The sequence below is a fragment of the Papio anubis genome, chromosome 4 (genome assembly GCF_008728515.1).
Source record: "Papio anubis isolate 15944 chromosome 4, Panubis1.0, whole genome shotgun sequence".
NCBI classification, from domain to species: Eukaryota; Metazoa; Chordata; class Mammalia; order Primates; family Cercopithecidae; genus Papio; species Papio anubis.
Genome location: NC_044979.1, coordinates 141751672 through 141764676, shown reverse-complemented (window position 1 = coordinate 141764676; position 13005 = coordinate 141751672). Strand labels below are relative to the sequence as shown.

Sequence of the window (13005 nt, the reverse complement as noted above, 5' to 3'; positions counted from 1 at the left end):
CCTCAGGCTCCCGAGTGGCTGGGATCACAGGCACGCACCACCACGCCTGTCTAATTTTTGTATTTTTAGTAGAGACTCCTGACCTCAGGTGACGTGCCTGCCTCAGTCTCACAAAATGCTGGGATTCCCCTATACCTAGGCCGGGCTGGGAATTGGATCCAGATCTTTGGCAGTCAGAGGTGAATTCCAGCCCCGGCCTTAGGGCAGCCAGTGTGCAGTCCTCACATCTGTACCACAGGGCCAGGTTCTGAGGGCATCATGGCTGCTAGGCTGAAAAACCCGCCCTCTCCAGGCACCAGAGGTCATCCTGGCTTTACACGTATCCTCGAGAGTCTGTACCCGATTCAAACACGGAGAAACCAGGACTCCGAGAAGTTTGAGTGTATTGGTAATGGATGCAGCTTTGGCCAGCTAGCAGAGTGAGAACACAAGGAGCTGTGACTCCGACGCCCAGGCCTGTGTCCTGGATGGGCTGTGTGCAGCGACTCCAGTCAGTGACTCCTAACTACCAAGAAAAGGAGCTCTCGGAAGGGATTTTGTCAAGTGCTACATGTGGCTGTGATAAGGGCAGGCAAAGCGTCTTAGCACTTACAGCTCTGGTGCAGTCGGACGGAGGGCAGGGGTTTCTCCATCTCTGGAAGCTCTACACTTTGATTAAACATTTTAAGTTAAAAAGTTACATTCATATAGTATTTTCATAATTTATATTGCTTAAAATTATGATTTGCATGCTAACATGCAAACTTCCGTGATATTTTCTTTAGACATAATGCTACTAAGAGCACGTGCTTTATAAAATAAAATGGGTCTCATTGACATCAGGTGCAGAAAGCCAGTCATGAAAGCATAGACTATCCCTTATTCTGGCTGTTAAGGAAAAAAAATTCATTTAAAAAAATACAGTAAAGATTGAAACCAAGTTTTACTGTTTCTTGAACAGAATAGGAAGAAAATATTTTAAATGACTGAGTTGGTCATTAGACTATTACTCATTTATCTTAAAGGCAGAAACGTGTCAACCCAACTACGTGAAACAGAGAAGCATGCTTTGCTTAGGCAGGCGACATTAGAGTTAGGACGTGCCCATCATTCCGCGAGGAGAACCGGAGAGGCCCGGGAGAGTCCTTGGCCGTCTTCTCATCGAATGATGGGTGCCGAGCGATCGTTCGTCACGGTTGGGCGGAGTTTCACAGTGGCAAAGGGGTTTTCTCCGCTGCAGGGGATAAGAAAAACCTTTCAGAACTTCCACTCCATGAGGGAAACTGGATTTTAACAGCGCTAATAACCCATTCTTGCCCTGTGAGACTGCGGCTGACCACCTCACCAGCTTGTACAGGTCCCAGCAGCGATTTCTGAGTGGAAGTTTTGTTCAGTGATGAGTCCTACACCGTACCACCCGCTGCAGAACGATCCCAGGTTTTAAACATTCTGGACATGGGCACCCACACCTCTGTAGTCCTGCATTGCGTGTGATATGGGGGCCGCTCTGGGGTGGCAGGCCCTGCTCCCAGGGTGGTCTAAAGCAGGTGGTAAAGGGAGCAGGGGGCCGCAATCCCCCATGGCTCCACAGGCCGAGGCCTTTCTCAGGCTGGGCCTCCTGGGCAGGGCACTGAAGGCCCTTCCGGGGACACCGTGGGGAAGAGCAATGTCACATGCTGAGGCTCACGCAGGAAGCCACACCTACCTGAGAAAAGGCGGCTTTGCAGTCCCGTTGGCATCGTTCTGTGAGAAAGATAAAGAGGTTTATGGAGGGCTTGGAATTGGTCTTTTAAAAATTATTTTAGGTAGAGATGGGGATTTGCTATGTTGCCCAGGCTGGTCTCGAACTCCTGAGCTCAAGTGATCCTTCCACCTTGGCCTCCTAATGTGCTGGGACTACAGGTGTGAGCCACTGCGACCGGCCTGTGTTGGAGATTTTTAATAAGACTGAAGGTAAAGACATCTAAAACATAAGGGATGTTTAAAAGTGCCCTGTCCCAATCTGTGAGACTAAATTCACTTGGAAGAATAAGGCAAGAACAGAAAACGCTCTGAAAGGCGGTAGCGGCCCTCCCAGGTGTCAGAGCGTGGACAGAGCATGGCACTGCCTGCGCGGGTCACCCGTGATGTGGAGCCGTCTGCTAAACTCGGAAACGGTTTCACAGAATGAAGCTTGAGCAACAGCGACATCACAGAAGAAAACATTTGTGCCAAACAGATCCTCTCTGACTCGGGGGAAACAGATCCTGCAGGTCCTCAGCCACGGTCTTTTGAGCGCAGAATCTAGTGACTGGGGTGTGCTTTTTGGGAGCTGACTCCTGAAGCATGACACGAAGAAACAGGAAGTAAAAATAAAACCCCACTGGCTTTGGGGCTGCTAGAGCCAGGGGTCTTGTAGGAAGCTGAAAAACTGAGGAAAAGAGAAGGTGGAACCAAAGTTCAAAGGTGCCTACAGAGCTCGGGGTCGGGAGCACCTCCTTCCAGCACCTGCCACCCAGTGCGGGCCAGGGCCAGGTGTGTGCCGCCTTCTTTGCCTCACTCCAAAAAGCCTGCAGGGTTTAACAATCTTTCCAGCCCGCACACAGGGAGCAGTGTCAGGCAGCCGCCCAGGAGAGGGCAGTGTAACACCGTGTAACCAGCCTGCGGCCCGGCCACACCCTCCTGACAGCCCCAGGAAGCGTCCCGGCACCCCCGGGGGGTCTCAGGGAGCATGCAGACCTCTCGAGATTGACTTAGGGAGGCCCTCTCGTGCCCGATGCCGGCGCTGGTGTGCAGGCCATTCCTGGAGGTGGAGGCCCAGGCCAGGCCTCCTCTGCGATGGCCTCCACTGCTTGCTGGGTGTACAGACTGTGGACACAGAAGGCAGGCTGGAAGCCCCAGGGCTGTGGCCTGAGACCTACCCCACCCTCCCTAGACCCCCTGGGCAGGGCAGCTGGGGCCAATTCAGTGTCTGCTTTTCATCACCGGAGCACAAAGCCACTGCCCTGCCTCGCACATCCTACAGGGCTTTAAATGGCTGCGAAAGTGACTTCTCCCTGCAGGGCACACAGCGCTTCCCTAGCAGGCCTCAGAGGAAGCCCTTGCCCGTGTGAGGTTCGTGGTCTGTGATGATGATGGGCTCATTTATAACTTAAATGCACCAGGGCGCCTGCTGCGTGTGCTCACGGTGCCAGCATTCGTGGACCCTGTTGCAGAAAGGCCTCCTGTGACCCCTCAGAGGGCAGGCGGCCGGGCCGTGGCTGGGCCTGACTCCACTCTGCCCTCCCCTCCCACTGGAGTCCTCTGACTCCTTGGGGCCAACACCGACTCCCTGTGCAGCTTACGCTAGGGGAAGGCGCTTCCCAACCTGGAAACCAGAAACCCCCTCCGCCCACCCCACGCACACCCCGGAGCTTGTTCAGAGCCTCCTGGGCCCCCACAGGACTTTAAAGGCGTCCCAGTGAACCCTCACAAGGAACGCAGCAAGAAGCACCAACTCCTGCCAGGAGGACTGAGGAGGAAAAAGAACGCTTCAGATGACAGCTTGAAGCCACTCAGTGTCAGGCCAACCCCGTGCACACACGCCTGAGGCCCAGCAATCCTGCTCCCCGTAGGAACAGGTAGGGCACACACCCATGGGCACCGAGACACTCGGGCAGCGCTGGGGAAACAGCCCAGACCGGAAACACCAGACACGCATCAATGAGAGAGCCAGAACCAGCTTCTGTGCAGACAGCGGGTCACCGCACAGCGCTGACCCCAAGCAGGGCTTGGGGAGTCTGGTGTTGGAGAAGGGATGGTCACGGAGGTGGGCCACACTGGGTGATCCTGGGAGCTGGGAACATCCTGCTGGGTACACGCAGTCACATCATGAAAATTCATCGTGTGCTTTTCTGTCTGTGGTATTCTGTAATACGATGTTCATTTTAAAATACGTATTGGGCCGGGGACAGGGGTTCACACCTGTAATCCCAGCACTTTGGGAGGCTGAGGTGGGTGGGTCACCTGAGGTCGAGAGTTCGAGACCAGCCTGACCAACATGGAGAAACCCTGTCTCTACTAAAAATACAAAATTAGCCGGGTGTGGTGGCTCATGCCTGTAGTCCCAGCTACTCAGGAGGCTAAGGCAGGAGAATCACTTGAACTGGGAGGCAGAGGTTGTGATGAGCTGAGATTGCACCACTGCACTCCAGCCTGGGCAAAAGCGAGATTCCGTCTCAAAAAAAAAACCCAAAAAACAAAAAAACAAAACAAAACAAAACCCCTAACAAAACAACAAAACAAACAAAACCAACAACAAAAACATAGTGGGCGTGTTCAGGCAGATTTCCCGTTTAACATCTACATGTTCCTTAGGGGACCTGAAACCTCAGCACTCCCTCTGGATGCAGGGCTGGCAGGAGCCTCTGCCTCCCTCTCTAGGGCAAAGCAGATCCACAAGGGCAGGGGCTTGGCACATACGGTGCCTCTTATCTGGTGGCCTCCAAGGGTCTCACAGCATCCTCCCTGCGTCTGTCTCAACCGCACACACTCAGCCCACTGTGGTGGTCACTGAAGCTAGACCTGCCCTCCTCCCTGTTCCCTTTCCTTGCAGTGGGGGACACCTCCAAGCCAGAGGCAGCACTGCCACCGGCACCCAGGGCCCCGCGGGTACTGCCTGCTGCATGTCCTGTGTCCCCAGCAAGACAGGAGACCACGAAGGCCACGCAACCAGTGGCCACTACGAGAGTGGGTTGGGCTGCAACTGGAGACTGTACAGCGAGGCCACCAAGTGGCTGACTGCGGCCAGGGTGGACACATCTTGTGATCCCCCATCTCCCCCAGGAATCCAAAACCTGTGTGTGGACACTGGCTGACCGCCCGTCACCCGATGCCTGTTCCACACCCCCTTCCTGACTGTACGGAGCTTCCAGGGTGCCCACCACATAGCCATGTGCTCAGGGTGGGGGACTAGTTGATCCAGCTTTCAGAGGGGTCCCGGGCAGCTTGGAGCACCCAGAACCACTTTTTCCTCGGGCCGCAGCAGAGAATGCTGGTGTCCCTCACTGCAGAGGGCAGGACAGAGTGATCCGGGCCAGCGCAGGGTGGCCTTGCTCCTAAGCAGAACGGAATATCCCTAAGGAACATTTCCAAGCCAGCTGGAGGCCAGTTACTTGCAACAAAAGTGGCCCTCGCTGATACCTGTCTTCAGTGTGAACACCCATTCCAGTCCTCGTCTGTGGTCCGGACTTGTCTTCCAGTTCACTTCGCATCTAGTTCAACCCCTTTATTCTCAAAATGGGGACGCTGAGGCCCCGACAGGGAAAAGCCAACTGCTCTGAGTCACCGGGATCTTTTTGGAAGCCGAGGTGCCCGTGTTGTGATGCAAACGAAGATGCGTGCAGGCCTGCACACGGGCACCAGCTGCTCTCAGGAGGGGCTCACGCCATGGTGAACGCGCGCTGTGAAATGCAGGCTTGCTTTTCAAAAGGAGAGCTGTATGCTTATTTAAAAATATATTGAGAGGGAGCCAGTACTTCCTCACTTGGAACTGCAGTAGAAAATACGTAAATTAAAAAAACTTAGGCCGTGCACAGTGGCTCACGCCTGTAATCCCAGCACCTTGGGACGCCAAGGCAGGACGACTGCCTAAGGTCAGGAGTTCAAGACCAGCCTGGGCAACATAACGAGATCTTATCATTATTAATAAAAACTGAAAGAGATATCACGTGACCTGTGGCAAACCCCCAGCTCGAGTCCTAGCAAGTCTCCCCTGCCCCCTGGGGAGAAGCCCCTGCTCTCAGATCGTCCAAGACACGCCGTCATCAGGACAGCCGTGGGGCTTCCCAGGTGAGTGGGCTGCTCTGTGGAGGATGGCCCCCTGTACACCTAAGCCTAAGCGTTCCAGTGGTAAACGACCTGTAACTCACAGTGGCTGGATGTAAAACTACATAGAGAAACGCTTTTAAAAAGCATGAGGATGCTTTCCCAGCTCTCATGGATCCCAGTGTTTGGCCTGGGCTATAACACAGCTTCTCCCACATCATCAGCTGGTTCAGGCATTTTGGTTAGGGGAAGGCTAAGTTAATCCAGGTGGACATACAAACGCTGAGACGCCTAATTCCAGGACTGTGTTCCCGGCCCTCAAGGGTGCCAGAGTCCCCTGGGGCTTTCAGGTGGCAAAGGCTGCCTTTTTTTTTTTTTTTTTTTTTTTTTGAGACAGGTCTTGCTCTGTCAGCCAGGCTGCAGTGCAGTGGCACAATCACAGCTCACTGAAGCCTCAACCTCCTGGTCTCAATCAGTTCTCTCGCCTCAGGCTCCTGAGCAGACTCTACAGGTATATGCCACCATGCCTGGCTTTTTAGTTAATTTTCTTTCTTTTTTTTTTTTTTTTTTTGGAGTTTTCCTCTTGCTGCCCAGGCTGGAGTCCAGTGGCGTGATCTCAGCTCACTGCAACCTCTGCCTCCTGGGTTGAAGTGATTCTCCTGCCTCAGCCTCCTGAGTAGCTGGGATTATAGGCGCCCATCACCACGCCCAGCTAATTTTTTTTGTATTTTTAGTAGACAGGGTTTCACCATGTTGGCCAGGCTGGTCGCAAACTCTTGATATCGGATGATCCACCTGCCTCGGCCTCCCAAAATTCTGGGATTTTTAGTTAATTTTCTATATAGACGAAGTCCCACTATGTTGCCCAGGCTGATCTTGAATTCCTTGGTGCAAATGATCCTCCCGCCTCAGCGTCCCAAAGTGCTGGGATTACAGATGTGAGCCGCCGCGCCCGGCAGGCTGTAATCTTTTGAGCCTCAGCCATGGTACCTGCTTCTCGACCACCACATTATGGATCAAGCTTCTTTATATATATATATATATATACACATACATACACACACACATATATACACACATACACACACACACACATATATATATATACACAGAGAGAGAGAGAGAGAGAGAGAGAGAGAGAGAGAGAGAGAGAGAGAGAGAGAGAGAGAGAGAGATGGGTTCTCTGTCACCCGGGCTGGGCTTGAGTTCCTGGGCTCAAGTGATTCTACCACCTCAGCCTTCCAAGTAGCAGGGATCACAGGTGTGAGCCACCATGCCCAGCTAGAGCAAGTTTTTAAATGGAGCACTGTCCTGTTTTGTATGATCTATTCCTAACTGTCCAATGTGGCAGCCACTAGCTGTATATGGCGACTTAAACTAATTAAAATTTGCTGGGCACGGTGGCTCACACCTACAATCCCAGCACTTTGGGAGGCTGAGGCGGGAGGATCGCCTGAGATAAGGAGTTTGAGACCAGCCTGTTTAACATGGTGAAACCCCATCTCTACTAAAAATACAAAAATTAGCTGGCAGGCACCTGTAATCCCAGCTACTTGGGAAGCTGAGGCAGGAGAATCGCTTGAACCTGGGAAGTGGAGGTTGCCGTGAACCGAGATCACGCCACTGCACTCCAGCCTGGGGGACAGAGCAAGACTCCGTCTCATAAATGAATGAATGAATGTAAACCTCTAGTCCGTCCCTTTGTTGCACCGTCCGTTTTTCAAGCACTCTGCTTCCCTGTGTGCCCTGTGGCTGATGGCCTGGCCAGGGAGCATTTATGTCTGTGCTGCTCGTGCCTGACACGGATGCTTGATCCATGCTGCCTGCAGGTGCGGGAGGCTGCAAGGCCAGGAGGCCCAGAACACACGGCCATTCCCCTGTTCTCCGCTCCTGCCCTTAGAGCAGCGCCGACGCGTCTGCAGGCTGTTTCCCACAGCTGCGCTCCCGGAACTCCCGACTGGGGTCAGTCCAGATGAAACATCCCTTGTCTGACAGAAGGAGCGCTGTCCACAGAGGCTGGATGTGGCTGACAGTTGTGGTCCCTCCCCGCAATGCTTTTGCAGTCTGCACAGGATGTTAAAATAACAGCAGGCAGATGACCACGGCGTGTCTTATCGGGAAAGCGTACTGATGTGGAGGCCAAGAAGCTGCTGGCTGAGATTTCGGAACTGGGTTTCCAACCTGCCTTGGACAGCAGCTGCCATTCTTCTGTGCCTCCCTTTCTCCATTTCACGAGGCCCCGCGATCCCGCTACCTCCCGGGAGGTCCCAGCACAGGCACCGCTCAGGAAGCACCATGAGGTGCGAAGGGTGTGAAGGTACGAGAGACAGGAGGGCACCATGGGCCGGCGGCGCCATTCCCCTCGCAGCCCAGCCAGAAGCCAGACGGCAGTGTGGGGGCTCATCTTGCCTCTCAGCTGCTGCCTGACCCCAGCTCTCGAGCCCCCCGAGTCACCGCAATGCCTAGACCTTGTGTTTTTGCCGAAGCTCATGCCTCAGAGCCTGGCTCCAATGCTTTCCTCCTAGAAGCCTCCCCTGATGTGTCCCAGGAACCCCGGCCTCTCCCCTTGTCCTTGCCCCATGCATCGAGCGCTCCCTGGACTCCACCCCTGGGTGGGTCTCATTCCTCTTTGTGTCCTGAGGGCCTGGCTCTAGGCCGCCCAGTAGAGGCCGGCTGGATGAGTGCTGTTGGGACGGTCTAATCTCTGTCTACAAAACCCCTCCCACAGCCATCCCCTCACTGCCATGTGACTGTGTTGACAGAAGTCTACTGGCCTCAGAAGTCTGCTGCCCAGGGAATCTCATCAGTGATAAACATGACCTCCCTGTGGGCGTCACCTCCACCCCTGTGCAGGACAGGCCTTCTCACTGATTTCAGTGATCATGAAGTTAACCCGCAGTCAGTCCTCAAACACGTGCAGAATCAATGACAACTGAAATCATCAGAATCTGCATAAGGAGGGCATTCTCATGAGGTATTTGGGGCTTTTGAATGTTCTTGGATGAAACCAGAAATGAAAGGCTGCTAAACTGAAAGCCTGAAAGCCTACTAGCTTTCGAGACAGAAAGGGGGCCGGAAGATGATGTGCATGTGCACGCATGTGTGTGTGTGTCCGTGTGGTGGGGGCTGGAGGGAGGGTGGTCTGTGGAAGTGAGCTTTGGCAGGTACAGCCCGTGGAGGCAGCCGGGGACAGGATGACCGGGAATCTCTCCCGTGGAGGGGACAGGCTGAAGCTCGCGGGTGTGAGCTGAGAATACCAGCTCAGGCGGGAAGGGTGGCAGTGGTGTCCACATGGGCCAGCCGCGCTGGTGGAGGCTACAGGGCACCAGGTCACCCCCTGCGGGCAGCCCCTGTCCAGCCCAGCCCTCTGGGTCAGGGCCCTCAGGGACAGTGGTGTGCTTAAAGCTCTGCTGCCCGAGGAAGTGGGAAGCCGGTAAGAGGCGCGCACCGTGCACAATCCTCAGATTGCTGGCAGCCTCCCGACACTAACAGGATGTCATGATCCTGCCAACGAAGAGGTTTAAGAATGAAGCCAGGTCACCTTTTCACTCCCCAATGCTAAGTAAGGAAGAATCTGTCATTACTGAGAACACTGATACTTACAACCAGGCTTCTCCCATTTATCCAATTCCCTGCAGTGAGAATGGCGGCCACAGTGCTTTCTTCACCAGGCTTTATCCACACGATAAATACACTGACAATGGCACGTTTTCGTTTTCTAACACTGGAGACTATCCAGGGTTGGCTAAAGTGTCAGTGTTCTCACTTACAATGCCAGAGCTGTGATTTTTGGGGGCAAGATTCTTTTACCTTAAAAGGCATTATCCAGCCTTAATAAAGCAGCAGGCTAGGCAAACATCAACAGCCACTAACATCACAAAAAGAGACAGACACGCACATGTGCCTCCTCACTGGTGAAATGCTCCAGCAAAACACAACAGGCAAACCAGCAAAACAGCAACAGACTCTGAGCAGGGCCTGAGGTCTAACTACCAATTTATAGAAACACAAGAGACACGGGGGAACGCAGAAAGGACGCCATCAGCAAAACCCAGATGGGGGACCCCTCCAGGACAAATGACTGGTTCTTCTACAAAGAGACTGCTAAGGACAAGAGGCAGAGGGGAGACCTGCAGCCAGAAAAGGCCTCATGAGGCCTGTCCACCAATTACAATGTATGTAGCTGACTTGGGTCCAGATTCAAACAACTACACTGTCAACCATTTTTCTTTGCTTTTTTTGAGACAGGGTCTCTGTCACCCAGGCTGGAGTACAGTGGTATGATCATGGTTCACAGCAGCCTCGAACTTCTGGGTTCAAGCGATCCTCCCATCACAGCCTCCTGAACAGCTGGGATTATAGACATGTGCCACAGTACCTGGCTAATTTTTGTATTTTTTGTATATGTAGGGTTTTGCTATGTTGCCCAGGTTGGTCTAAAACTCCTGGGCTAAAGTGATCCTCCCGCCTTGGCCTCCCTAAGTGTTGGAATTACACAGACGTGAGCCATTGCACTGCCTCAAAGACATTTTGAATGAAGTTTCAAAAGCTAGCATTCCTAAACCAAACCATGCCACTGTAGTCCACAACGAGGCAGGTGTATGTTCCCAGACTCCTCAAGGCTCACGCGAAGGTCCGGGGCAGGCGCATTTTAGAAGTGCATCCATTTCACGTCATTGAGAGACTCTGCCCGAGCACCACTCACAGCTGAACAAAGGCCCTGGACACAGGGGATGGGGCCTGGCTCCTTTCGCCAAAGCAAGACAGCTCCTGGAGCGAGGGGTGCAGACACCACCACCCGGCCTCCTCCCCTTCACCCACAGGCCTCACGCCAGGGCGCACTAACCTCGGCCAACCCAGCCCGGGAGTGACGTCCAGCCGCGCTGCTCCCCGCCCCACCATCACCTCAACTTGTGTTATTCTCTGCATGACTTCTAGTGTCGATGCTGTTGTTGATTTTTTATTGTCTGCTTCCTATCACTAGAACAGAAGTTCTGAAGAGGCAGAGTCTGGCCTTGTTCTCCTCTATCGGGAGAGCCTGCACCAGGGCCTGGTGCCCAGCAGACATGCGTGGTGGCGGGAGTGGATGAATTGGTTCCGGGAGCCCAGGCCCTCCATGCTGGGCCCCCGGAGGCACGTTAGGGTTATCTTTCAGGGTTATCTTTAGCCTTAAACCCCGTGTCTAGAGGGTTTAGGGTTAAAGATAACATCCACAGTGCCTGGGAGTCAAGACTTTCTGAAGAAAGATGAAGTTACCACTTTGAACCTAAGCCTCTCTTCAGAAAATAAGAAAATGAAAGAAAATGGTGATTCAATGGCTAAAAGACTGCAGCCAGGCAGGAGAGAGAAGAAACCTAATAAAATCTAGCGAACTAGGGGCGACTGTGTGTAAACTGTCACTGACAAGATAGAGTCCACGTGAAAGAAGGGCTGAAGTCAAGGAGGTGAAAGGCTGCATGACAAAGAAGGGAATCTAGGCCGGGCGCGGTGGCTCAAGCCTGTAATCCCAGCACTTTGGGAGGCCGAGGCGGGCGAATCACAAGGTCAGGAGATCGAGACCATCCTGGCTAACACGGTGAAACCCTGCCTCTACTAAAAAATACAAAAAACTAGCCGGGCGAGGTGGTGGGCGCCTGTAGTCCCAGCTACTTGGGAGGCTGAGGCAGGAGAATGGTGTGAACCCGGGAGGCGGAGCTTGCAGTGAGCTGAGATCCGGCCACTGCACTCCAGCCTGGGCGACAGAGCGAGACTCCGTCTCAAAAAAAAAAGAAGGGAATCTAGAGGATCAAAGGCGGCAAGGCCCCTCCTCCCTCCTCCCGGGAGACACCACCCTCCCACGGGGGGCAGAGCAGAGCAAGGCAGTCACCACGGGAACAGCAACCTGTGCCTCCCCGTCGGGATGGCGAGTCCAGGACACAGGACGCCCCGCTGTGGCTTTACTCACAGGAGCTGTGGTCTCGGGCTTGGACGCTGGGGCCTTAAAGGTGGATGTCGTCCTGGCCGCGTCTGCTCTCCTGTCGGCAGCTGCCCCCATGGACAAGCATTCCAAGTAGTCAGGTGGGGGGATGACAACACTGCTGTTCTCAGACAAGTTCACAGTGCTGATGCTTCTCACCGGCGCAGGGCTCAAACCCAAAAAGGACACAGCACATGTTAGATAATGTCTTACCACCAAGCCCCAAACATCCTCCATGTCCCTGACCAAGGACAACAGGAATGGTACGTCACCAATCAAAACCTGATCTTGATCTCGCACACACAGGCACACACAGTACATATATCAATACAAAACACTGTTATTTTTTAATTTTTTTGCAACAGTCTCACTCTGTCACCCAGGCTGGAATGCAATGGCATGATCTCGGCTCACTGCAACCTCCGCCTCCCAGGTCCAAGTGACTCTCCTGCTTCAGCCTCCCAAGTAGCTGGGATTACAGGTGCATGCCAGTGTGCCCAGCTATTTTTTTGTATTTTTAATTGAGACGGGGTTTCACCATATTCACCAGGCTGGTCTCGAACTTCTGACCTCAAAGTGATCCACCCGCCTCAGCTGGGATTACAGGCGTGAGCCACCACACCTGGCCTAAAACACTGTAATGTTTTTAGCGGTTTATAAACATATCCTCACAATTTTTTTTTTTTTTTGAGAAGGGGTTTCACTCTTACTGCCCAGGGTGGAGTGCAGTGGCGGGATCTTGGCTCACTGCAACATCCGCCTCCCCGGTTCAAGTGATTCTCCTGCCTCAGCCTCCCAAGTAGCTGGGACTACAGGTGCCTGCCACTATGCCTGGCTAATTTTTTAATATTTTTTTTTAGTAGAGACAGGGTTTCATTATGTTGGCCAGGCTGGTCTTGAACTCTTGACCTCAGGTGATCTGCCTGCCTCAGCCTCCCAGAGTGCTGGGATTATAGGCATGAGCCCCTGTGCCTGGCCAAAAAATTCTTTAAAAGACATGACAAAAGGAGAGGAAACCTTTTAAATTAGGGGCTGGCTCTTGATTGATTTAATCTAAGGAAAGAAATTGGAGACTAGCAAAAGCTGGAGTGAGCAATGAGCTAAGAGTTAAAAAAAAAAAATGTAAAAACTTGAAATTTTAACATCCTAAAAATGTTACTGAGTTTTTCTTCCCCAGTACAATGGCATTTTAGCTATTCTGCTAGGAATGAAGATTGCAGACAGCATCAGACCTTGGGGGAATGCAACGTCAGACCTGGAGGCCTTCTACTTGGCTAGCCGGATGG

General features: G+C 53.1%; 1 protein-coding gene across 4 annotated transcripts in view; it reads right to left on the bottom strand.

Annotated features, from left to right (window-relative positions):
* Nucleotides 1-900: 900 nt before the first annotated feature.
* BAIAP2L1 (BAR/IMD domain containing adaptor protein 2 like 1) overlaps nucleotides 901-13005 on the bottom strand; it is a 112260-nt gene continuing 100155 nt past the window's right edge. For all 4 annotated transcript variants that reach the window (XM_021935671.2, XM_031665607.1, XM_009202601.4 and 1 more), the window contains exons 12-14: nucleotides 11708-11888; nucleotides 1685-1722; nucleotides 901-1213 (exon numbers count right to left, since the gene is read on the bottom strand). In XM_021935671.2, the coding sequence (XP_021791363.1) occupies nucleotides 1138-1213; nucleotides 1685-1722; nucleotides 11708-11888 (295 nt within the window). In that variant the 3' untranslated portion in view covers nucleotides 901-1137. The remainder of the gene's footprint in view (nucleotides 1214-1684; nucleotides 1723-11707; nucleotides 11889-13005) is intronic.